This window comes from Clarias gariepinus, chromosome 27 (genome assembly GCF_024256425.1).
Source record: "Clarias gariepinus isolate MV-2021 ecotype Netherlands chromosome 27, CGAR_prim_01v2, whole genome shotgun sequence".
Lineage (NCBI taxonomy): Eukaryota > Metazoa > Chordata > Actinopteri > Siluriformes > Clariidae > Clarias > Clarias gariepinus.
In genome coordinates, this window is record NC_071126.1 from 14465111 (window position 1) to 14488944 (window position 23834).

Sequence of the window (23834 nt, forward strand, 5' to 3'; positions counted from 1 at the left end):
TAAAAACTTTTAAAACATAGTGAGTTTTCAACCATGGAACATGTAAAACAGGAGCTCTCCAACATAATTACAGATTTATTTTACAAATAAACTATTCAGATATTAGGTACTTTTATTGATTTATAATTGATTGATTGATTTATTGATTTCAAAAAGTAATTTGGAGCATTTTATCCCTAATTTCCTCATTATCCTATTTGTATTCAAATCGTAGTTTGATTTAAGTTGACTATTTATGTTTGTTTTGACTTTAAAAAAAAGAAAGAATTCTTTAACTGAGTAGTAAATAATGGTTATGACTAAAATAATTTCTCAATTGTAATAATGATATATTTAATACATAGCATATACCATAACTTTGATGAACAATTTGTCAAAAAAGTAATAAGTAAAATCAGTTTTACCAAAAAAGTTTGCTTCTAATAAGTATTTTCTACTGAACCAATTTATGTGTCCATAATTGATAGCTTAGTTTTTTAGTTAGTCAGGACTGTAGGTTCATTTATACTTATAATGCACTTATAAGTATCTGTTCATTCTGTTGCTTAGTGCAGTAAAAAAGGCAGATGGCAAAAATTCCAATGATAATTATGATTTTTTTAAGCTATTATCCTTCAGGCCCAACATAATGAAACCACTCACAATATGTTGTACAGTTATTCTACTATGAATTTTTCATACTGTTCCAACCTTGCTTATAAAAGTATTCAGGAACCGTTTTGCCAGGGGTTATTTAATGGTGCAGGTTAATGGAGCAGATGGTCTCAGCGACAGATGGAAGCGGGAAATGTTTACCACTGGTGTTTAACAGGTAAAGCAGCGTTCTTATCCATGCTGCATCAGCTGCTCCACCTGCGCATGTTTACCTGCCTGACCCGACAGCAGCCTGTTGTATATATGAAGCGAATTTACATTAAACAGCTACACAGCTTTTTATCAGTGCTCCTATCTCGCTTTAAAGACTAATTCAAACTTCACTTTTCAGGTCCTTTAAAGCAACAGTTGCTTTAATATGACATTTAAAATGCCTGTTAAAACACTATATCTGTGTTAGTTACAGTATATAACTAGTTGAAATCATTAGATTATGCAATATTCTATTACTAACCTGGCTACTTATCTACATTACCGAAAGGTTTGAACACATTTTCTAATTTAATGGTCTTTCCTGGTTGTTATTTTTTTCTACATGGTGAAACAATGCTGAAGCCACCCAGCATACGCAATAACCTTCTTTGAACAGTTGATATTGAGATGTGTCTGCTATTAATGCTATGTAAAGCCTTCATAACGGCTCTCATCTGAGCTGCTGTTTGTTAATTGGTGATCTTTGAGGCTGGTAACTCTAAATTAACTTCTTCTCTGCAGCAGAGGGAAGTTTTGGTCTTGCTGTCCTGGGATGGTCTTCATGATCTCTCAATAGTGCTTGATGGGTTTTGCAGATGCACTTAACAATACTGTTCTTGCAAGAACTATTCCGGAAAAGCTGACCTTCATGTCTTAAAATAACAACTGTCTATTGTTGTTGTTGTTGTTGTTACTTAGTTACCGAATGCCATTTGTTCTATAATGTAGAAAATAAATCCAAACTTTTGCCTGGTACTATATATATATATATATATATATATATATATATATATATATATATATATATATACAGTACGATATGCACTGAAATGCTTATACAAATTAATATGGGATTAAATAAGAAATAAAATATAGAAAAACTTTAGCTAAGGAAAATATAGCCATAGTGAATAAAACAAAATATAAAAATATACGAAAAACTTAGCTGTACAAATACGGGGAAAAAGTCTGTACAAATATAGAAAATATAGAAAACTTTAGTGTGAAAGAATTGACAATGTGATTAGTTTTATGTACTAATCACATAGTTTTATAAATTTATAAATTATGTATGTAATTTATAGTTTTATGTTTTTATTAATTATTATATTATTATTCTTTTTATTATTATTATTTTTGTGTGTTTACATTTCAGTGCTCTGTGATTCGCTTATTATTCATTTTGTGTGTCCCTCCCCCTTTTCGTTTTTTCCCAACTCTTGAAGTATTGCATTTGTTTGTTTTCATAACTAAATTTCAGATAAATAAAAAGAAAGAAAGAAAATTTTAGTGTGAAAATGAAATAGAAATTAAATAGAAATGTCCAGGGAGTGGGCAAATATGCTTGAATGTGTTTATATACAATGAGCAAAAATTAACTTGAAATATGTGCCAATGTGCATGAATGTGCAGATGTGCAATGTCCATAAGTGTCCATAATGTCCATGAATCTATCTTTAGAGTACCTGTATTCATTTTTTTATTTCAGCCTCTATTCATCACATGCATATTACTGCACACTGAAATTCTTTATTGAGCACATATCCCAACTTTATTTGTAGGCTGGGGGCAGAGCGCAGGGTCAGCCTTTTTTATGGTGCTTCTGGAGTAGACAGCGTAAAGGGCCTTTCTCAAGGGCCCGACCGCAGCAACCTAGCAGAGCTGGGGGGATCAAATCTCCGAGCTTCCAATCAGTAACTTACTTACAAGAACCTTAACACACTGAGCCACACCACTGCCCTGCAATAATGAAGGATAATAAAGGAAATATGTTTATATTCATTTAGAACTTGCACAAACAAATGACAAAAGTTAGATGTTATTTGAATCGTACTTTGATACTGCAGTTTGCTTAAAGGAATTATGTAAACCCTTAAAATGTTTGGCACTTTTAGTTTGAACAGAAGTTATAAGGCTAATTTAGATTTTTAGAAAGTTTATAGCTGCAAGTTGAGAATATATATATTGGTATTACTCTAAATTTTCAGACTCAGACTCAGGTCTTACAACATTAGAGTCAACGTTTCAGGTAGTTAGGAATGCACTCTGCACAGTGCAGAATTGGAGACTATAGGCTTTTCTTATCTAATAGCAAAATAAACATCACAGGTCTTTCGAAAAAGTAAAGATCCAAGCTTTAGAAACAAATCTACTGTATGTATATATTTTTTGTCGTCATTTGTTTTTCTTTCCCAACATAACTTCCAAAGTACAGTTATATAAGATCTTGAGTGCAGGTTAGGCCAGGTGTGATATCCCTGCATGTATGTGTGTGAATGCAATGACACGGTGCATTAGCAGCTCCGAAACAAGGTGCCACTGCTCTTCTACACTCTATCTCCATTAGAAAGCTCCATTTGGTAGCGCAGCAACCGTGGTGTCCAGGCAGCGGCCCGAGATAAGAGCACGCCTGCTGGCTTAGTGTTCAGTAAAGACCCGCGTCCCACACGCACATGGATTAATCAGGTTTAAAACACCTGTTCACTTTCTTTGTCAACAGCAGATCATGTTACGGTTTGCCATTATGCCGCACGCTGCTCCTGCATGTCCATGAGGAGATGAAGGGCAGCTTGCTACACCTGCTCTTTTCTGTACCTGCAGAACACGTATAGTTCGATGTCATTCAGGTTAAGTCAAGATGAGTGACCTTTAAGGGATTTTAAGTTTACCCATGCAGTAGATAATCCAATATCCAACCAGCACATTTGGAAAGAGTACAGAAAGGCTAATTTTATTATAGCCATTACCACCCTGAAGTGGATTACTCTGATTTATTAGTGCTTAATTCCTCTTACACCACAGGAGTTTTGCATTAATAACAAATTTTTTATTTTTTAACAAATGCTTTATCCCACATTTTAACCATTTGTAGTTATAGCAGAGATAAACTGCTGTTCCTTTATCAACTTTTTTTTTTCTCTATCTTCAAACTAAAAGGCAGTAATGAAGATAATAATGATTACAATATGGATAACAGGAACAACAACAATTATTCTTAAAAAAAAAAATAATAATAATAATAATATTAACCTTACTTTTATCATTATTTGTTGCTTTTGTATGAAGTGGGACGTCTGCTTATAGTGACAGTTTAGGCAAAATACAAAGCCAAAAAATTATTATTATTATTATTATTATTATTATTATTAATAATAATAATAATAATAATAATGTATTTTGTCCTGAATTTTTCTCGTCTTTCTGTCCGAAGCACCTTCTGGTGCTGAAATTTTTATTAAGTATTTTAAAATGCTAACACTGGAAATTCCTTACAATGCTAAATTGATTCCTACTAACAACTGTTACGTTTCTCTATGTTAAATAAGAACACATTTTCTTAAGCAGTTTAGGTTTTAACACAGTGAAGTTAAAGACGTTGCTGTATAACCACATGGCTCAGACAGTTGTTTCATTTGTTGCATGAACAATAAGATTGATTATTTATTTTTTTTAAATAAACAAAAAATTTAATTTCCCTCTCTACAGTAGTGGCCAACACTTATTAAGACAAAAGTGAAATCCAATTGTTAATGACCTTCCAAATTGTTTAGATAATTTTTATTTTAGACAATGGAATTTCCATACAAGAATCGATATTTAATATGAAGTCCTTCATTCTTTAAAACCTGCTGGATCCCACTGGGCACAGAGTCAAAAAGACATCTGCAGTACTCTGGTGTCACTCGTTCAGTCCATGTCTGCTGGATTGCCTTCTAAAAATTATGTACAAAATAGTTTTTTTTACTGCTACTGCCTTTTTAACCATTGTCCAACAGTTTTATATTTGGTCTGGTGATGAGCCAGACTGTGGCTCCAGATGGTGAATGCTATTGTCACGGTTTTTGACTAGTTTTTCAAATAAATTAGCACAAATCTTTAGCCAGTATCCGGGCTAGAACTAATTTGTGTTCTTCTTGTTTTGTGAACTAAGAAAACGGTATTAATTGTCTTACATTGTCCTAATACTTTTGGCCATCACTGTATACATTATGACTAAACGTAAAAAAAAATGTATTCAATAAATTAAACTTTTTTTTTTTTTTTTTTTACAAAAAATGTCAAAGATAAAAATAATAATGTAGTGTATAATATATAATGTAGACAATGAGCCTTTTTGCAATGTTGAAATTTTTAGCAGATGACCAGGAAATTATTTTAGGAGCGAAACTAACCTTAAAGATATTGTTTTTTTTCAATTAAGATTCTGGCTTTTAGACCCTATGAGTCACTTCATTTGGGTCTTTCCAAAAGCCCTTAAAACTCAGCCATTGATTATGGGATTTTGGACAGGATTAAGAGGGTCAAATAGTGACGAGTGTGCAATCAGTCATGTTGCTGTATGTTTTGATGATAAATTGTGTCATCTCTTTTAAGTACTTTTCTCTCTTCTTTGCCCACATGCTCAATCAGACAAGGTGCACTACAGAAGCAATCCACCAAATTATCCCTGCCCAAGGACCAATTAGGGCTGGAGATTAGGGATGGAAATGATTGGGAGGGGGTGATGGTTTGAATTGTTTCAAATGCCACTGTCATATTCTACATGTTAAATCTTTTGAAAGTGTTCCACTATGTTACAAAAGACTAGTCTACATCAGGAAAGCATAACAATTTTTGCTTCAGAATGGACCTTTGAAACATTAGGGAATTTCAATATATTATATTTGACAGCTTCTTACTTTTTTTGGTGTGTGAGTGCTTTGTGAAATGCACGGTATGGACTGGTCCATTCCATTAGACCATTATTATCATTAGGGACTGGCAGACTCTTACAAAACGTGTGCGGGTAATCAGTATAGCTTTTAAGAATGCAGTAATTTCCGTTAGCCTAAATTTGTCGGTTAAGTGAAAGATGGTCCGTTGCGGCAATTTAGCTGGCCTTGTTATGCATATGTGCCTTAATAGAGCTGTTACACATGGAGGCTGTTTCTTACTCCCGTCTGTCTTCCCTAGGTCCCCTACGCACTGAATCACATTAACCGGAAGCTCACGATGGAATCCAAAGTTAATATCAACGCCAAGATTGTGGTGGTAGGAGCTTCGGACACCGGCTTGGCCTTCCTGGAAACGCTTGCATTTTGGTAAGGATGACACAGTATGAATCAGAAAAAAGCATGTTTGATGTCTTTTAATTTTGTACTTTAACAACAAGTATTAAAGGAGGTTTTTACTGTATCATCAGTTCAACATCACACAGAGCTCCAAAAATTGCTTTGAGGAAAGTCTGTGATGTATGTCGCTAAAACTTTATTTGATAGCAACGCTAAGCTCATTGCTCAAGACACCAAACATCATAAATTGAAATCAAGCATATATATTTTTTTTTCTCTCTCTCTTTTTGGCTTTGTATTTTGCCTGAGCTGTCACTTTAAGCAGACGTCCCACTTCAATCAAAAGCAACAAATAATGATAAAGCCCTCAAGAGCATTCATTATTTTCATCAGAAAGACTAACAGCAAGGTTTTTGTTTTGTGAGAGGAGAGAAAACAGCATAGCATGTCATCTTTGGGGTGATTATAATTAGTGGAAGTGACTCCAGGGATTTGGGACAGACACTGATTGCCTGAAATATGAGCTTAGAGGCTTATAAGCTAATACTCATCCCAACATGGCTTTTTCACCGAGGCAATTAGTGCCTCTGTCATGCCCTATAAGATTGAGTTGTATTTGTACTTCAAAGCCCGTGATTGTATGCACAAAGCCTGTGATTAATTTTTTTTCATAGCTTCGACTGTTCATATTGCACAGCAGTGACAATGTATGCTGTTTATTGTCTGCGGAAAGATTCCAATCTAGGGAATTTTTTACAAGAGAGTCATATAAATGCCTGATGTTTGCACACAACGTTCAACCAAACAAAAGGTGCATTTTAGAGCCGTTATCATTTCCCCAAAAGCAGATAACTACCTGGCAACCAGAGGTCAGCTTGAATGTGCATGTCTCTCTATGTGTGTGTGCACATGTGTATGTGTGTGTGTTCATGTTAACTCTTGCGGCATTGGCAGGCTCAGTGGGCATGCAGCTGCTCGAGGTTGGCAGCTTTTGCACAGACGCTAGCCCTTTAATTAGCTGCTCTACTGTTCTCCTGTCAGGCGATCGGTGTTTGCTGTCACTAATGACTTGACTAATGAGGCAGTTAGTGTCCACTAAAAGTGATGGTGGCTCGGGACGTATAAGCATGGAAGCAGGCTGAGCTCTTATCTCCTAAACCCAAAGATCCCTCCCCCACAGTCCCCCTCGTCCCCTCTTCTCCATCAGTCACTGGGAAGGGGTCATGAGCAGTAGCAGCAGGAACAGATAAAGATTCATGGGTTCCCCCGCTTGTCCTCAGAGCCCCGGAGGTCTGAGCTCGGCCACAATGGTGGCCTGTGTGTCACTGATAAGATGGAAAAAAGCCACATGATGGCATTATGCTGAGGAGTGGTGACTGTAATGCTGCTGCCATTCAGCTTTACAGCCAGAAATGAGACTAAAACAGCAAAGCCATTGGAGAATTAATAAAACATTAATAGGAGAAGAAAAAAAGAGTGTCGATTAAAGTTTTCAGCCATCCAAGAATGTTGAGGTTAATGGAAAATCTTTACTTTTTTTTGTTTTGCTTTCCGTTAATACTTTTTTTTTTTATTAACCACCTGTTGTCCGTATCAACTGGAACTTATCTTGGGCTTACTTTCATTTGTATGTGGCTTTGCTAAATATGAGCTTGGTCTTAACCCAGCATTTCTTCTTTTAAGGACAAAGTTTGACCTTTGTTGCAGATACGAAGCTAGTTTGTTGAATTAGCTCGGCGGATGTTTTTTAGTATTGATCTTAGATCGACATAGTCTTGCTTCTGTTTCTAGACTCCCTATAGTAGAGTCGATCTACCGCTGGGGTGTCCAGTCTTTTTTCCAAAGGACTGGTGTGGATGCAAAGTTAATTCTAACCAGCCCTCTGCAAAAAAAAAAAAGATTGAACACCTCAATTTACTAAAAAGAAAGATAAAGCTGATCTATTTCAAATAAGCGAGACTTAGAAATAAGACTGAGATAAAGTTTAAGTAATAAAGAACACAGAATAATCTGTGCATTTATTCTGCACTCAGTAAATTACATGCAAATAAAATAGGATTCACTTACGTCAAAAATATAATCCAGAAGCAACTAATCCGATTATTTTTTTTTTCAATTTACCCTTCACTGATTAAATGTACTTTTGCAATTAGATTATGTTAACCCGATTGCATGTAGTACATAACAAACATAGCTGCTACATTAACAACTAAATCTGTTTCTTCACTCACTCACTCACTCACTCACTCACTCACTTATCTTTTATACTGCTTTATCCTGTATTCAGGGTTACAGGGGGCCTGGAGCCTATCCCAGGAGGTTTAGGGCAAAAGGCGGGATATACCCTGGACAGGGTGCCAATCCATCGCAGGGCACGCACATACACACTCACGCCCATTAACGCACTACGGGCAATTTAGGAACGCCATTTAACCTAACCTACATGTTTTTGGACTGTGGAAGGAAACCTGAGTACCCACCAAGCACGGGAAGAACATGCAAACTCCATGAACACAGAGACGGGAATCGTACCTGGCTGAGAATCAAACCCGGACCCTGGAGGTGCAAAGCGACAGTTCTAATCACTACACCACTGGCCACTCTCTGTTTCTTCAATATTCATTACAAAAAAAGAATAATAATAAAAATCTAAGATTCTACTATCGGTTCAATGAGACCACCACCATGAGACAAGTTCCTATCACATTGGCATAATTATTTGTTTCCATCATTATATCATCACTGCACTTAATGGTCCTCATTTCAGTTTACACTCAGATACACTTACTCATCGCCTATACCACTTTATCCTGTATACAGGGGGCCTGGAGCCTATCCCAGGTGACTTAGGGCACAAGGCAGGGTACGCCAATCCATCACAGGGCACACACACATTCACACACTACAGGCAATTTGGGAACACCATGTAAGCCAATTTGCATGTTTTTGGACTGAGGGAGTAAACTGGAGTACCCGGAGGAAATCCACCAAGCACAGGGAGAACATACTAATTCCACACAGCACACAGACCAGAGGTGTGAATCGAACCCAGACTCTGGAGGCACAAGGCGACAGCACTAACCACTAAGCCACCATGCCACCACACTCATATACACTATGCTTTTGTAAAACATGAGCTATTGCGACTTTTTGAGCAGCTCAACTGTTGATGCATTACTGTAAATGATTTACATGAAGGTGATTCATTGAGAAAAGAAAGAATATTCAGACTTTTGTAGATTTTTTTTGGACTTTATTCACCTATGCTGGTCTGATTTTTAAGATGACAACAATGAAACAAATGAAAACAATATTTAAAGCTGATAAAACAGTTTAAAACAGACTCATCTGTTTATCTTATCTGTTTAAGGTTCAGTAATATTAATGTGTTGTCATTGTTAATTTATGGTGATTGGTTTAGTTATGAAGTTAAATATTTCTAATTGAAACCATTCAGGTACCTTTAGTCTTAGACTAGAGACAAATGTAAAAAGTGCAGCTTCACTATAGGTTTGCCAAAGTTTCTGTAGCTTTTTCAGGCAAACAAAAACAAAGTGGTGCACATCTTGTGTTTTCCAGTGAGCAGACATAACGTGTGGGTGTTATTATCCAGAAGATACAGAAAACATATTAACAACTAGACAGTAAACAGAACTGTTTAACATTGCATTTGGGTTTATTAATACTTTGAAGCAGCAAGTACAAAGCTTTGTACTGACCAAGATCAAACATCAAAATGGTATGATGTATTGCCAGACACAATAACTGTATGTTTTGAAGGACATTGCCCCATACATCAAATAACACTATAGTCCTGGTGTGCTGTCTTCCTGTCCGTCCCAATCGCTCAGAAAGGCTCTAATCCAGAGCAGAGGTCTGAGAGCAGTGTGTTCCCGTGTCCAGCATTTGTGTCTCAGATCAGTCGTGATGATCTCCAGGCCTGCAGAGCAACACGCACACACACACACACACATTGCGATAATGTCACTCTTGCACACACACAACAGGCCATTTACATGACAAGGGACCTTTTTACACTCCTGAGGGTAAACGCGGCCCCAGGGAGGGGGACTAAACACGCAGTGGAGGGTAAAAAAGGAGAGAAAACAAAAGAAAGGCTTTTACCGTGATGCTTGGAGAAGAAAGCACTTTAATGTATGCCAATGCAGCAAGGGAAATAGAGGGATGTCAGTAGTGGACTGCATCTGCCCCCTCCAGCGTTCACAGAATAACCCCACACACCCCACAGCCTTTTGTTCCACCTCTAATGGTGTGCGGTTATTACTCCTGTCCCCACGCTTTCAGTGGCATTCTTCATGCAGAAAAAAAAAAGAAACAGAGAAAGGCTGATTATCGTAAATGGGCAAAATCCACTTTACAAATACATCTTCATTTTGGAGGCATCTATATGAAAGCATTATATTCAACAAAGCCCAGTACAGGGTCAGGCCTTCTTTTTATTATTTCATAGTGAAAACAGATGGTATTTTCAACACAAAAATAGTTCTGTGCTCTGTTGAAAATGCAAACAGAGTTAAAAAGGTAATGCTTGACATTACAGGTCACATATTCATTTGATTATTGTATTGTGCTGTTGGTAAGTCAGTCATTAAGTATAATTAATATGTTATCTCTTTAAACTTATATATATATAGGTTTTTTTGTGTGTGTATATATATATATATATATATATATATACACACACACACACACACAAAATCAACTTGAAATATAAAGTGAACTTCAAAGTGTAGCAGAATAGTGTTATAAAAGCAGTCATATTAGTCACTGTGGGTGTTTTTCTATATTAGTTTGTTATAATTTTGCTCTCATGTCACATCCCATGGAAGGGAAGGTATTTAAGTTCATAAATTCTTACTTCCTGTTTTTAATTTATATATGTTGGTGCAGAAGGTAGCACTGACTCCTCACAGCTTAGGGGATGTAAACTTTTCCTGCTTTGGTTCATGTGGACCTCCTCTGGGTTTTCTGGTTTTCTTGCCAAAACATACCAATACTTGTAAATATGCATGCCCTACAATGGACTGCTGTGCAATCTAGGGTGTATTTCCACCTCACATCGCAACAGTGGGGCAGTGGTGGCTCAATCAGTTGAGGGTTACTGGGATACGGATTGGAAGGTCAGGGGTTCGAGCCCAAGCACCACCAAGTTGCCACTGTTGAGCCCTTGAGCAAGGTCCTCAGCCCTATTTGCTCCAGGGGGCGCTGTATCCTGGCTGACCACAGCTTCCTAACCGGGATATGCGTATTTATTTTTGTATAGAAAAAGAGATTACTGCAGATGACTGAATGTGGTTATGTAGCTAAATGGTGTAATTTGAAGCAAATTAATTATAAATGTGTGCATGAGGTATTGTTAAACATCAAAATATTCACGAGTTCCAAACCTTAGTCAATGTTTCTTGTTCCTATTAACAGCCCACACCTGCAGTTCAACAACCTGACTCTCATATCTCCTCATGGCTTACCAGAAGACCGTCACATTGACAACATTAGCTTTCTAGCTACAAGGTAAGATTATTTAGCTAAAGCAGAATTACATAAGACAGCATGGGCAGACTAGAAAGCTTATAATCAATGTTGAATTATTTAACTTTCTTTTTCTATAGATAATGTATTTAGGGGTGCTATGTTTCTCAATTCCCAGATTTTTGTTCCTGCCCTTTTTTAGGCTGTGCTTTAAGATATTTGCAACATGGAGGCGTAGTGGTTAGTACTGTTGCCTCGCACCTCCAGGGTCCAGGTTCAATTCCTGCCTTGGGGTCTGTGTGCATGAAGTTTGCATGTTCTTCTTTTGCTTGATGGGTTTCCGCTGGATACTCTGGTTTCCTCCCACAGTCAAAAGGCATGGAGATTAGGCTACCTGCCATTTGCAAACTGCCAGTAGTGTGTGAATAAGTGTGTGAATGTTGACCAGAGGTCCTACCATGGTTATAAAAATGGGAATTAATCCAATGGTCACCATTGGCCTTCAGTGGGCACCATTAGCCTCCATGCTTTCTAGTTGGACTATAGAGGTTCCTAGATGGATGGATGGATAGATTTTAGATATTATGATAGATTTACCATGTTTGCCTGATGTATGAATTTGACTGTCCATGCATAAGTATAAATAAGGCTCAGTTTTGACTTCTCTGCAGTCATTGCTACAGCGAGCGGGATCATGCTCAGTTCTCGCTGTGCTCGTGGGTCAATGTGGTGAAGGGAAAAATGACAGCCATAGACAGAAGTAGGACATTTGTACAAGTCAATGAAGATCAACACATTTACTATGATCATCTAATCCTCTGCACTGGACAGCAATACCAGGTGAGATGGACACAGAGAGGATGACTGTATTATAGCGACAGTCAGGTTGCCTTAATACCTCCAAGTAAATCTCCCAGTCTGGGAACTAAAAGATAACCCTATAATATTTTTGCTTGTAAATACTTGTTTATGTATATAATCCTGTAAATGCCGTGTTTAGAGCTGATAAAATAAAGTATTTGGGTTTTAATTCCAATGCAGAATTTCTGTTAGTGAAAACCTCTGTCAGAGTATCATTCATAATTCAATCTAAATCAGCAATCAGTACATTAAGAAGGATTTATAAAAAGGCTTGGATTAGTAATAACTGAACTTTGTAAAACAGCAGAGCAGGTCTGTATTAAGCAAATAAAATATCGAATTGATAGTGGGATTATATACAGCAAAAATCCCTTTCAGATGCTTTGTCCTACTGGAGTGGACATCAGTACACAGTCATTGACCAACTTGGTGCCGGAACAACACAGTAGCAGATATACTGGTCACATTCCCTCCAACTTGTTTACTTTAAATGACCAGGAGGACTGCACTCAGGCCTACCAATGGGTTATGGAGAACTTTGTCCAGCAGGAAGGTAAGTGTAGCATCTGATGGCACTAATCCACAGCCTTTGTGTGGCGCATAGAGTTTTTGAGTCTGCAAATGTATTCTAAGATCTGTGTCATTGAAGCTGATTCAGGATCAGTGAGAATCAAATTGTGTACCTCTGTTGTACTAAGGTTCCATTACACCTACTACTGCTCCCAATGCCAGGTTGTTATGACGAGCTAATTAGTCAGAGTGAAATCTTTCATCTGTCAGATGCGAGTCAGTCTTCTTCTTCTATTTAGGGGATGAAATTAATATCAGGAGGGCTTTAGAATTAATCTTGCTCTCTGAAGGGAGTGGGGAGAGAGCCAGTGATACAAACAATGCCTGATTAGACCTATTATATTTACTAATTACAGGCTCCTCTAATAATCTGGGAAGTAGCACAATTATGAGTGAGTGCAAATTATGCTGTCCAAACGCAGACAATATCAGCTTGGCAGGATGGAAATTTGTATTTGTGCTGTCGGACACTGCCTTTGAATTATTTGTTCTAATTATATATCTGTATATTTATATTCAATTTCATCACAAAGCAATAAAATTGATATAATTTTAGTGATCCATAAATGGGGGCAAAAAAGCAATAGGATTTTTTTAGGACCATAAATAGATGTGTTATTATAAATATATGTGCCCGAATTATTTGAAATATGGCTTTTAAAAAAATAGGTGTACAGTAATAATTACCTTCTCTAACTCTCTAACCAAACAACTTAACAAAAATTATGATCATGCACAATTAAGTGATGAGCCCCCATAAGAGCTAGAGAACTAAAAATTTAATATGCAATAAATCACTACATGCTTTTAAGATGCTAGGTAAAACATGAATGTTTCTAATGCAATATTTTTAAAGGCATGATTTGAACCCTGTTTTGATTAATAAGGCACTGATTCAGTTAGACGATACTGATAAATCTGACATAGAGAAGGACTGTGTTAAATATTATGAGCTGTTTTATACATCAGTTTAAAATGTAAATTATTTGTACACACCATTTATCTGTCCTTTCTGAATATTGTATAACCAGTTATATGTGACTTTATGTATAGTTATAATTAGTACTGATGTATTTATGACCATTGCCTTGATTAATTTTAACCATTGTCTTTTGAATCAATGCATCAATCTGAATTTTCCAATTGTTACACCACCACCACTAAGCTCTAACTGTTTCAGCACCTTGGACAGAGACCCAGCACAATATATACTGTATGATCACTTCTTCATACTTTCTTTTTGTTAGTTCTTGTATGATTGGGTATAGGGAGAAAAAAAATAGTAAAACTGAGACACCTCTATATTTTACCCAACGGGACATTTACAAAATCTCGACTGTTTAGATTGTCAACCATTTATTTTTAATGATCAGTTTTTATTTGCTATAATTTACTATGGCTTGATTTGTTTGATGTCTGTGCTGGTAAATTATGGAATCTGGGATTGTGAGATGTGTGGAAGGTGTGGATTTATTTTCTATACATTTTTTACAGTATTATTAAGTTCTAAAGCATTGTCATTTCTTTTAAAACATATTATTAGTGGTGTAGTGGTTAGCACTGTCAGCTTGTACCTCCAAGATCCGGTATGATTCTCGGCCAGGCCCGATTCCCATCTCTGTGTGCAGTTAGCATGTTCTCCCCTTGCTTGTTGGTTTTCCTCTGTGTACTCTGGTTTCCTCCCACAGTCCAAAGACCTGCAGATTAGTCTAGTGTGCCTGTAGTGTGTGAATAAGCATGTGAGTATAGGTATGTGTGTGTGCCCTGCGATGGGTTGGCACCCTGTCAAGGGTGTATCCTGTCTCATGCCTTAAGTCTCCTGGGAGAGACTCCAGGCCCCCCGTGAACCTGAATACAGGATAAAGCGGTATAGACGATGAATGAGTGAGTGAGTAGTAACAGTAGTAGTACTTGTAGCCATGTTTGTGGGTAATAAAACCATTGTTTAAGTTGAGCTTGTATATTCTCATTTTTAAGGTAATGCTGTGGTTTACGGGGATACCATAGATGTCTACACCTGTGTAGAGACACTGCTGCAATTGGGTATATCGGGGTCACGAATCCATCTGGTCCGCCAGACTGCACCCGGATCTCTATCCTGTTTTCAGAGCCTGACTGTAGACCAGGCAGTGAGTACAGCTCTGGAGAAACATGATGTTCATGTGTATCACAATGGTTTGCTGGCTCAGATGAACGATGGACAGCACCCTGAACCGCTCACGTCTGTCTCATTTACCACGGATGGCCCACCCCTCAGACTGGAATGTACAGTGAGTAATCTTTCTTTCTTTCTTCCTTTATTTCCTTCTGTCATGAATCATGACTAATTTAAACAAATATGTCTGATTTCTAAATAGTGAACTTGTTTGGCTTTCTTGCATACTGAGTATCCACTAGATAGGGAAAAATAGAAAAATTAATTAGTTATTATGTGTTTAGGAGCAATTAAAAATTATTCAGTTTTCCAGTTGTTGGCAGATTTTCTTTGAGTAAAAGAGTCTGAAACCGGGTTTATATAGACCATAATTTTGAAACATAAAGCATGGATATTTAATCATCAGGGGTAGAAAATAAAAAAAAATCATCAGGGGTAGAAAAAAACACTGACATAAATTCAGACACCAATAGGGTCACAGACAGACAGTGGTGGAAAAGAGGGCATATTTTTCTTCCCGTCAAACACATTGACACTAGAATATAGAAATATTGCTTTCCTTCAACTGTGCTATGCTGCCCGTGACTCCAAGACAACATTTTTTCCCAAAGTTTCTTTTCATATTAAAACTTTGCCTTTCAGGTCTTCTTTAACTTTTCCCATAAAGGTGTGGACTATGACGCCTTCAAGGCCATCAATAACGCCTATCTGTTGTTTGACGGCCGTCTGGTTATCAACCACACCTACCACACGAATGACTGCAACGTCCATGCTGCTGGACCCTTAACGAAGTTATCTCGCTCCTGCTATGCTGATCAGTGGTCCCACTCTTACTTTAACTCCAAGGAGGTGGGCCAGGAACTAGCAGCCATGTTTCTCCGCTTATTTGACCCGACACTGGAGTCATCAGCCAAACCTGCACCAGATGCTGATCGTCTCATACTCGTCTACAAGCAGCCTAAGATAACAGGCAGGTCTCTTTAGGAGCTAGATTTAGCAAATAGAATTAATAATGTGTTGTTGTTACGATTTTAAAATCTAATACAAGTTAGAAGTGAACATGTATCCGGCACATACAGTACAAGAATTAATAAAAAGGTCTGACGGTATTTCTATGAGACCATAATAAACTAATAATGAAGGGTGATATCAGTAACTCTATTTAATGTATCCACAGATCAAATAGGATCACATATACAGTACGGTACCAGTCAAAAGTTTCCTTCTCTTTCAATGCTTTTTGTTTAGTGATTTAATTCATAGTTAAATACACTGGCTATCTAATTTGACACTACATGTCTATTTATCTGTCCATCCATCCATGAAATATTTGTTTTGAATATCAAGTCGACTCTGGATTTTTACATTTTTCTCTCTATCCCTTCCTTTGGTGGAATTTAAGCGATATACAGCTCTTCTTTATTGAGTTTAGCACTGAGTGGATCCTAAACAAAGCTGGGCACTGTGTTGTTTTTGCGTAGTCCATTAGTAAACAAGGTCATGGAAAGAGGATTACTGACAAAGAAAGCACTCGTGTTTGTCATGCCTCAATAGGCGGAGTTACCTTGAGTTGTTCAGTTTAGGCTTGAGTTGTTAAATGTCACAATTATAGCAAAAGGCCACGTGTTTTGTTTGTTAGTGTGTAAGCTAAATGGTATGGGTCTTTATCTCAGTGCGTATCGGTATTAACTGTTAATTTCTATTGATGGCCTCATGCCAAATGCTTTATGCTTGATTCGTCACCATGTGATGTTATTTGAGAACAGGGACCATAGTTTGGGCGCCAAGTTTAAGGAGCATCCAAGTCAAACTGGGACTGTTTTATTGTGTGGAATAACAGGACACAGTTAGAGAGTAAAAAATACATTATTTATTTAATTGTATAAGTGTACAATAATTGTATTTATTCCAATTACGTATGTACGTCCGTAGTAGGACCTCCGGTCAACACTCACACACATTCATACAGTTCAGGCAATTTGGGAATGGCGATTTGCCTAACCTGCATGTTTTTGGACTGTGGGAGGAAACTGGAGATCCCGGAGGAAACCCACCGAGCTGAGGTGAAAGTCAACAGTGCTAACCACTAAGCCACCGTGCTGCCATCAGCTTACGTTATACTAGCATGTGTATGTGTGTGTGTCTGTGTGTGTTGGCAAATTGCTGTTTATATTTGCTGTGTAAGAGGAATAAAACATCACTTCAGTACATGCTTTTATTATACCGCATTACACCATCTTGTCATTAATTATTTTTCTTTAACTGCAACCCTCATCCTTGTTTATTCCGTGCTCACGGCAGCTTAATTATCATCAAATTGATTATCGCTAATGTTAAATCCACATATGTTTAAAAAACCTTTACAGCAGCCCCATTTAAAATGTTCCACAAATGTATAGTAAATATGGTTCATTCACCTTCCCTCGTTGTGCTTTTATTCATAGGTGGAAAGCTACCAGGTGGATACCATTATCTCCATGTCACAAAACCCTCAGGCTACACAGATGTATCTCCATCAGTTAGCAGCACACAGGTATGGTTCAAGTGGATATTAAGCTGTGTATCCTGCAACACTAAAACATTAATCCCATTACACTGACGCAGTATTTACATCAGAAAATGACAACTTGGTTGTGTTTTTTGTAGTTTGTGGACGTGTAATAGGCACCGCTGTTGATTCTCGTGGGTGTGTGCTGTTCAGTGTTTTAGTTCTAATGAGAAACACCAGCAGCGATATTGTATATCCAGTGACTAAAGGTTAGCAGTTAAAGACAAATCAAATAATGCATTAATAAGCATAAAAATACATTATTTTGTATACAGGCTATATACCAGGTGGTTCTGCCGAAGCACCAAAAATCTCTACTACTTTTTTGTCATCTCTCTACACATTGAGAAGTTATACTGTTGGTTATACTATTGGTGCAAAACTATACATTATTCATAAGCCAGGGACGTTTTTTTTTGAAAAGGTGGTGCATGATAAGGCAAGAACCTCTTCACTACCACACTACCTCCCTCCACTACTCAGGAAGTCACACCACCTCAAAGCTCAGCTAAGAACCTCCATTAACCCCTCCGCATCACAGAGCACACCATTAAAGCTCATGGCCTTGCCAGGGAGCACCACTCGACTCCCTGCTTTCTTTCAAAAGGCACTAAATTGTCCAGCTTTGCTTCAAACTTTGCTCGACTTTCCTACTCCACTGAAGACATCAAATCAAATTCAAATGAAAATTTTATTCGTCACATACACGGTCATACACAGTACGATATGCAGTGAAATGCTTAGACAATTGCTCGTGACCTTAAAATAAAAGACTATGAATAGGAAATAAATATGAAAAATTATTTATTTTTTTTAGTTAAATTTAAATAATAAATTTAACTAAGAAAGAATAAAATAAAATATAGAATTAAAACAAAATAACTGCACAACAAAAAATACACAATATAGAAAATATATGAAGAAATATAGAACAATAGGAAAACAGCTGTACAAAGTAGATATATAGGTCACACACCCTCACTGCGCCTTGTAGATGGACAGCACTCTTTCTACTTTCTACATTGGACATTGCTTCATGGAGGACATTGCTCAGTAGAGGATGTCATATTTCTGGCCTACTTGATTATCACATATCATTACCCCAAGGGTCTTTAGGCCTTGTTAACACCACTATTTAATTGTGTTTTTTTCAGTGTCTTGCAATCAAGCTTTTGTTGTAGATGTAGGTGTTTGTTGTCATGTATACCTTGTATCGCGTCTGTAAGTCTCTAGCCTCCTATCAACACTTCATGTTAACGGTTCTCGTTTTCACAGGCTTTATTTGTTTGTATTTTACACAATAAATTTTCTGTGCTTGGATTTCCCTTTGTCTACATTTGGAGAAAACTCGATATCATAAGATAAGATGTATTCATAACTTCTGCAATTTTTTGGAATGGGAAATTATATGTAGGACCTAACGATGTGAGTGAGAAATTAAAGAAAAGTTGGGCCAAATATTCAATAAACCCAGTCGCATAGGGGAAAGAAAAAAATAAACATTCACAAGCAATGTAGCTGCAGCATTTTTCTTTTGTGAATAGCAATGTTCTGCCACAATCGTATGTTGCGAAGTGATGTATTCAATGCCCAAATGCACCAATATAATTTAATCAAGCCCACCTCTACCTCTATGCTTTTTGGACAAGACTGAAATATAATAAACATATTTATTAACTATTTTTAAACATAATAATGAATGCCCACTTCCTGCATAAAATTGTGCTTTTCAAGGAATATGACTTTCAACAGCCTGATGAGCTTAATCACAAAGGTGTTTAAAGCCTTAGGTTTATGCATGAAATGGACAACATTTGTTATATTATATTACATGTAATTTGTATAGAACATCACTTTGTTAGTGTGAATCTTAGGTTTAGGCTAAAATGGGATTAATTATCCTGTTTTGTTCTACAGGGCCGGAGCATTGTGACAGGCAGTGTGGAGACAGGAAACTACTTCCAGCTGCATTTCAGTCAGCATAGCATAGTGGAAAGCATCACCTGTTTGTCCTTTAACCCACTTCCTGTCTCCAACTATCTCTGTCTATACGGCAAACACCAGCTGCTGCTCAACCGGCTGTACGCGCGCACCGACGAAGAGCTGATTCATGACCTCTACAGGTTCTACACACACTGCACAAGCATCGCATCTTATACACACACTGCACAAGCATCTCACACACACACACACACACACACACACACTTCACAAACACTTCTTTTTCTACATACACTTCACAAACTTTACTGGTTCTACAATGCACACACACACACACACACTCACTTCACAAACACCACTGGATCTACACACACTTCATGAGCATTACAGGCTACACACTTCACAACCATTACACACACTCATATGTATTATTGTGTAAATTGCATGTTTTAAGACACTTAAAGACTTCGTAAAACAGGATCTAGCTATTACAAGACGACACAACATCTTCTTTTAATCTCAGAATAAAATTCAGCCTGTGTCAAAGGTTGTTCTTTCTGTCAATATGTATTCTCTATACACTTTAAACACAATTGATTGCCCTAACAGCATGTATATGCCAGTGGCCAATATATTAGTTATTTGTGCACCTATGTGTGTGTGTTTGTATGTGTGTATTTGTCTGAGAGAGACAGAGATACAGTCAATTTCAGTTCTTGATCAAGTCTAATCCTGTGTAAAACTTGTCAAGGATGAGTCAGACTGTTCCCCAGTCCAAGGCTAAACTTAATCTTAGTTTAATCCCAGATTAACATCAACCTTCATCTAAGCATCATTGACCATTGTCTATTTTTATGCTCTATTAAATCTTAATTTACTCTAGTTTCAAGTAAGGTATTCTTAATATAACATCAGTAATGCATTGTTTCTTTGAGACCAGAGACTATCCCTTTAAGGTATTCCTGTTTTATAACCTGACTGATTTAAATCACATTATCACTGTCCCTGTGGAGAGCTGCCGTGTGGCGCTCCGTGTCTGACAGCGTGACCTCTGCTCTAATATTCTAACACCGGTGACCCTGGAGCATCAGTGCTATTGTTTCTCAGCTCTAATCTGCTTTGCCGCATGGCCAGGAGACAAAGGCTGAGCGTCCGGCCAGCCACACTCATCAGCCGCCCGGCCACTTATTAAATCTTGATTGTTCACCCTGCCTGAAAAGAAGCAGCTCTGAATGTCATTACTGAAATTCGCTGCACCTCCAGAACTGTTACGATAATTGATTGACCATGTTACACAGATGTTATTGGATGAACAAGAGCAAAGATGCAAATTCTGTCTTTGTTGTTGTTTCGCAGCTTTTTCAGAGAGAGTTGGTGCATGGCCGTATTCCATGATCGCTTTGCTGATTTCCAACAGGAAGTTCATCAGATCATGACATCCAAGGTTAGGGTTTTATTTGTTTTATTTGTTTAAAAAAAAAAGAAAATTTTATTATTTTATAATATACAATTATTGCACATGATTGAAAGAAATATGCAGGTGGAATAGCTAAAAGCATAGTTTATATGATTTCATAATGCTAAAATGTTATAATAATAATAATATAATTATTATATAAATATTGTAATAACTAATTTATTAGTAGTGGTAGTGGTAGTATTATAATTGTTGTTGTTATTATTGATGTTGTTGTTGTTGTTGCCACTGAATAAGTACAGCAATACGTGCAAAGACAGTCAGCTCAGTGAAGGTTATTTCCACCCTGAATCACTGCCATATTAATCTTAATAATTAACATGTGATCTCAACTGGTCCAATACATTTTACACTTTCTTCACTGACATGTCGTTTTATTTTTCCTAAGTTACCCATAATGCCCCACGACTACCTGTAGTGCCCAACGATATGTTCTAGCCCCTTCTTCATCTCTATCCAATCAGAGCGATACAGCAGCGCTTTAGTATTTTAGTCTGTCCAGCTCTAATCAAACTCCTCATCTGCACACTGTGCACAAGCAAACCTGCTTCCAAAGCTTCAACTTTCATGCTAATACCATCGCTGGTGCCATCTGACTTGTCATCTTGTAGATCTATAAACGGCTAAGCTGATTCTCTGGCAGAATTCAGGGTAACAGCTTTATAAAACTACAGCACTTTCTCTCCCTCATGCTGAATTCCTTATCATTGGAAAAGGGCGCATCCTTGTTTTTAGGAGCTAACAGTGAAACACCATGTATTTAAGATCGTTCAAATTTACCTACATTGTATCAGCAAGGCACGCAACTCCTCAGCATGCATAATAAATATGTCTATAGTTATGCTGACATAAATTTAAAACTTGTGTTAAAGTTGTTTCATCTAAAACAGCTGCACCGATTTCAAGCATTCGTTTTGTTCTCAGCTTGGCAGTGACTCGCTGTCCATGGCAAAGCCCTTGGAGATGGTCACAGATGGCACACTAGAGAGCTCTGAAGATCAGAATGGACGAAATGAAGCGCTCGCCAAAGTGAAGGAAAGCGTTCTAGAGTACCTACAGTTTAATCATTACCATCTCCCAATGTATACACAACCTGGCCTACCCTCACTTTAACACATTGATGTTTAGTTATAGATAAGTATTAGAAATAATACTGACAAGCACAGCCTCAGTGTAAGCCTGAAGCAGTTTTAATCATATATTGAGAAACATTAAATTAAAACGTAATCTGGGATGACAAATAAAATGGTTCCTGGTGTTAATTTATTGTAGTACTCATGTATCTCTCACTTAGAAGAAAAATACTTTTGTAAATAGTGGCATAATACACTTATATAGACTAATTAATGATGGAAAGGCAAAACTAATTTCTAATCTAAAGCATCTCTTAAGCTTTTATTTGCCAAGACATTGATTACAGTGGAATTATTTAATGTTGGGCTGGAAAGCGCAGTGTGACTCCTCCACATGACCACAAAAGGCCAGGGTGAATTTGCAGATCTTTTGAGAGTCACTGCCAGCTGTATGGTAATGTGACGCAAAGCATCAGTGCGTTCAACGTGCGCGCCCACACTCACACACAGACACGTCTGTGTCCATAGGATCTATTATTTCACAGATAACAGCAAACATGGTTTTTCTGACATGCAGCTTGGAGCTGTGAGTGAGACGACATCACCAAGAACAAAACACTTAGACACTTTACTGAAGAGACTCCTGATTACAATACAGTAGCTCCTCTAGGCAAACTAAAGTACACAACATGTCTTAGTTTAGTAGTTTCAGCATCACCTTCTATATATAATTCATCATCTGAAACATGAATATAGCATAGGGTCTGCATGGGTTCTGCTAATGACATCTTAATATTTAAGCAATTATAAAGATACAAAACTATGCAAGAAAAAAGAAAGAAAGAAAGAAAGGAAGGAAGAAAAAAGAAAGAAAGGAAGGAAGGAAAGCATTTATAAGGAAAAAATTATAAGCATTTATATTTTTTATAAGAAGCATTTCACCGTATGTCATACTGTGTATGGTTAAGTATGTGACAGGTTTTGAATTTGAAGGAAGCAAGGACATAGGGGAGAAAGAAAGAAAGAAAGTTAGCAAGGAATAAATAAATGAGAAAGAAACAGAAGGAAGGAAGGAAGGAAGGAAGGAAGGAAGGAAGGAAAGAAGGAAGGATAAATTAATGAATATAGAATGGAATGAAAGCAGGAAAAAAGAAAGTATAAGAAAGAAAGAGGTATGGGAGGAGGACAGGAAGAAGGTAAGGAAGGATGAATTGAAATGAAATAAGTTTGGAGGAAATCATGAAGTTGAAATAAATCAATAAAATATGTAAATAAATAAATGAGAAAAAATGAGCTTAGTCGACTTAATATTTGTTTTGACCAAAGGGTTTTTAAATTTAATGATTAGATTCTAAACTCTTCACATTTTAATTATAACTACATGTTTATAAAAGAAAGAAAGGAATTAAGGAATTAAAGAAGGGACAAAGTTGAAACAAACAAAAAAAATAAACAGATAACTAAATAAATAAATGAGAAAGAAAGAAGCTCTGTGGACTCAATATTTATTTAGATTAGATACCCAATTTCTAAATACCACAACGTTTAGATTATAAACTATTAATTTTTTTTTTACAACTGTATGTTTATGAACAAGAAAGAAAGAAAGAAAGAGTCTGGTGGTGCCTTCAGTGAGAAGGGGAGGAGAGAGCAGCCCGGTGTCACTGTGTGTATGTGTCCTCAACACTGTGCTGTCCTCCTCCTCCTCCTCTTCCTCCAGTGTCCATTTTTATCTCTTGACCCTGCTCGCGAGCTCCCAGGTTCAAACGCTGCTGGAATGATCGGGTCTCCACTCCAGAGCGCGCGCGCGTGTCTATAGACA

At 37.2% G+C, this 23834-nt stretch overlaps 1 protein-coding gene across 1 annotated transcript in view; it reads left to right on the forward strand.

Moving 5' to 3' along the window:
• The window catches only part of cfap61 (cilia and flagella associated protein 61), a 34540-nt gene extending 12424 nt beyond the window's left edge, over nt 1–22116 (forward strand). The window contains exons 16-25 of the mRNA XM_053489438.1: nt 5800–5927; nt 11337–11429; nt 12059–12227; nt 12627–12801; nt 14796–15088; nt 15616–15943; nt 17418–17506; nt 19439–19644; nt 20819–20906; nt 21864–22116. Coding sequence (XP_053345413.1) covers nt 5800–5927; nt 11337–11429; nt 12059–12227; nt 12627–12801; nt 14796–15088; nt 15616–15943; nt 17418–17506; nt 19439–19644; nt 20819–20906; nt 21864–22052 — 1758 coding nt within the window. The 3' untranslated portion in view covers nt 22053–22116. The remainder of the gene's footprint in view (nt 1–5799; nt 5928–11336; nt 11430–12058; nt 12228–12626; nt 12802–14795; nt 15089–15615; nt 15944–17417; nt 17507–19438; nt 19645–20818; nt 20907–21863) is intronic.
• The last annotated feature ends 1718 nt before the right edge of the window (nt 22117–23834 follow it).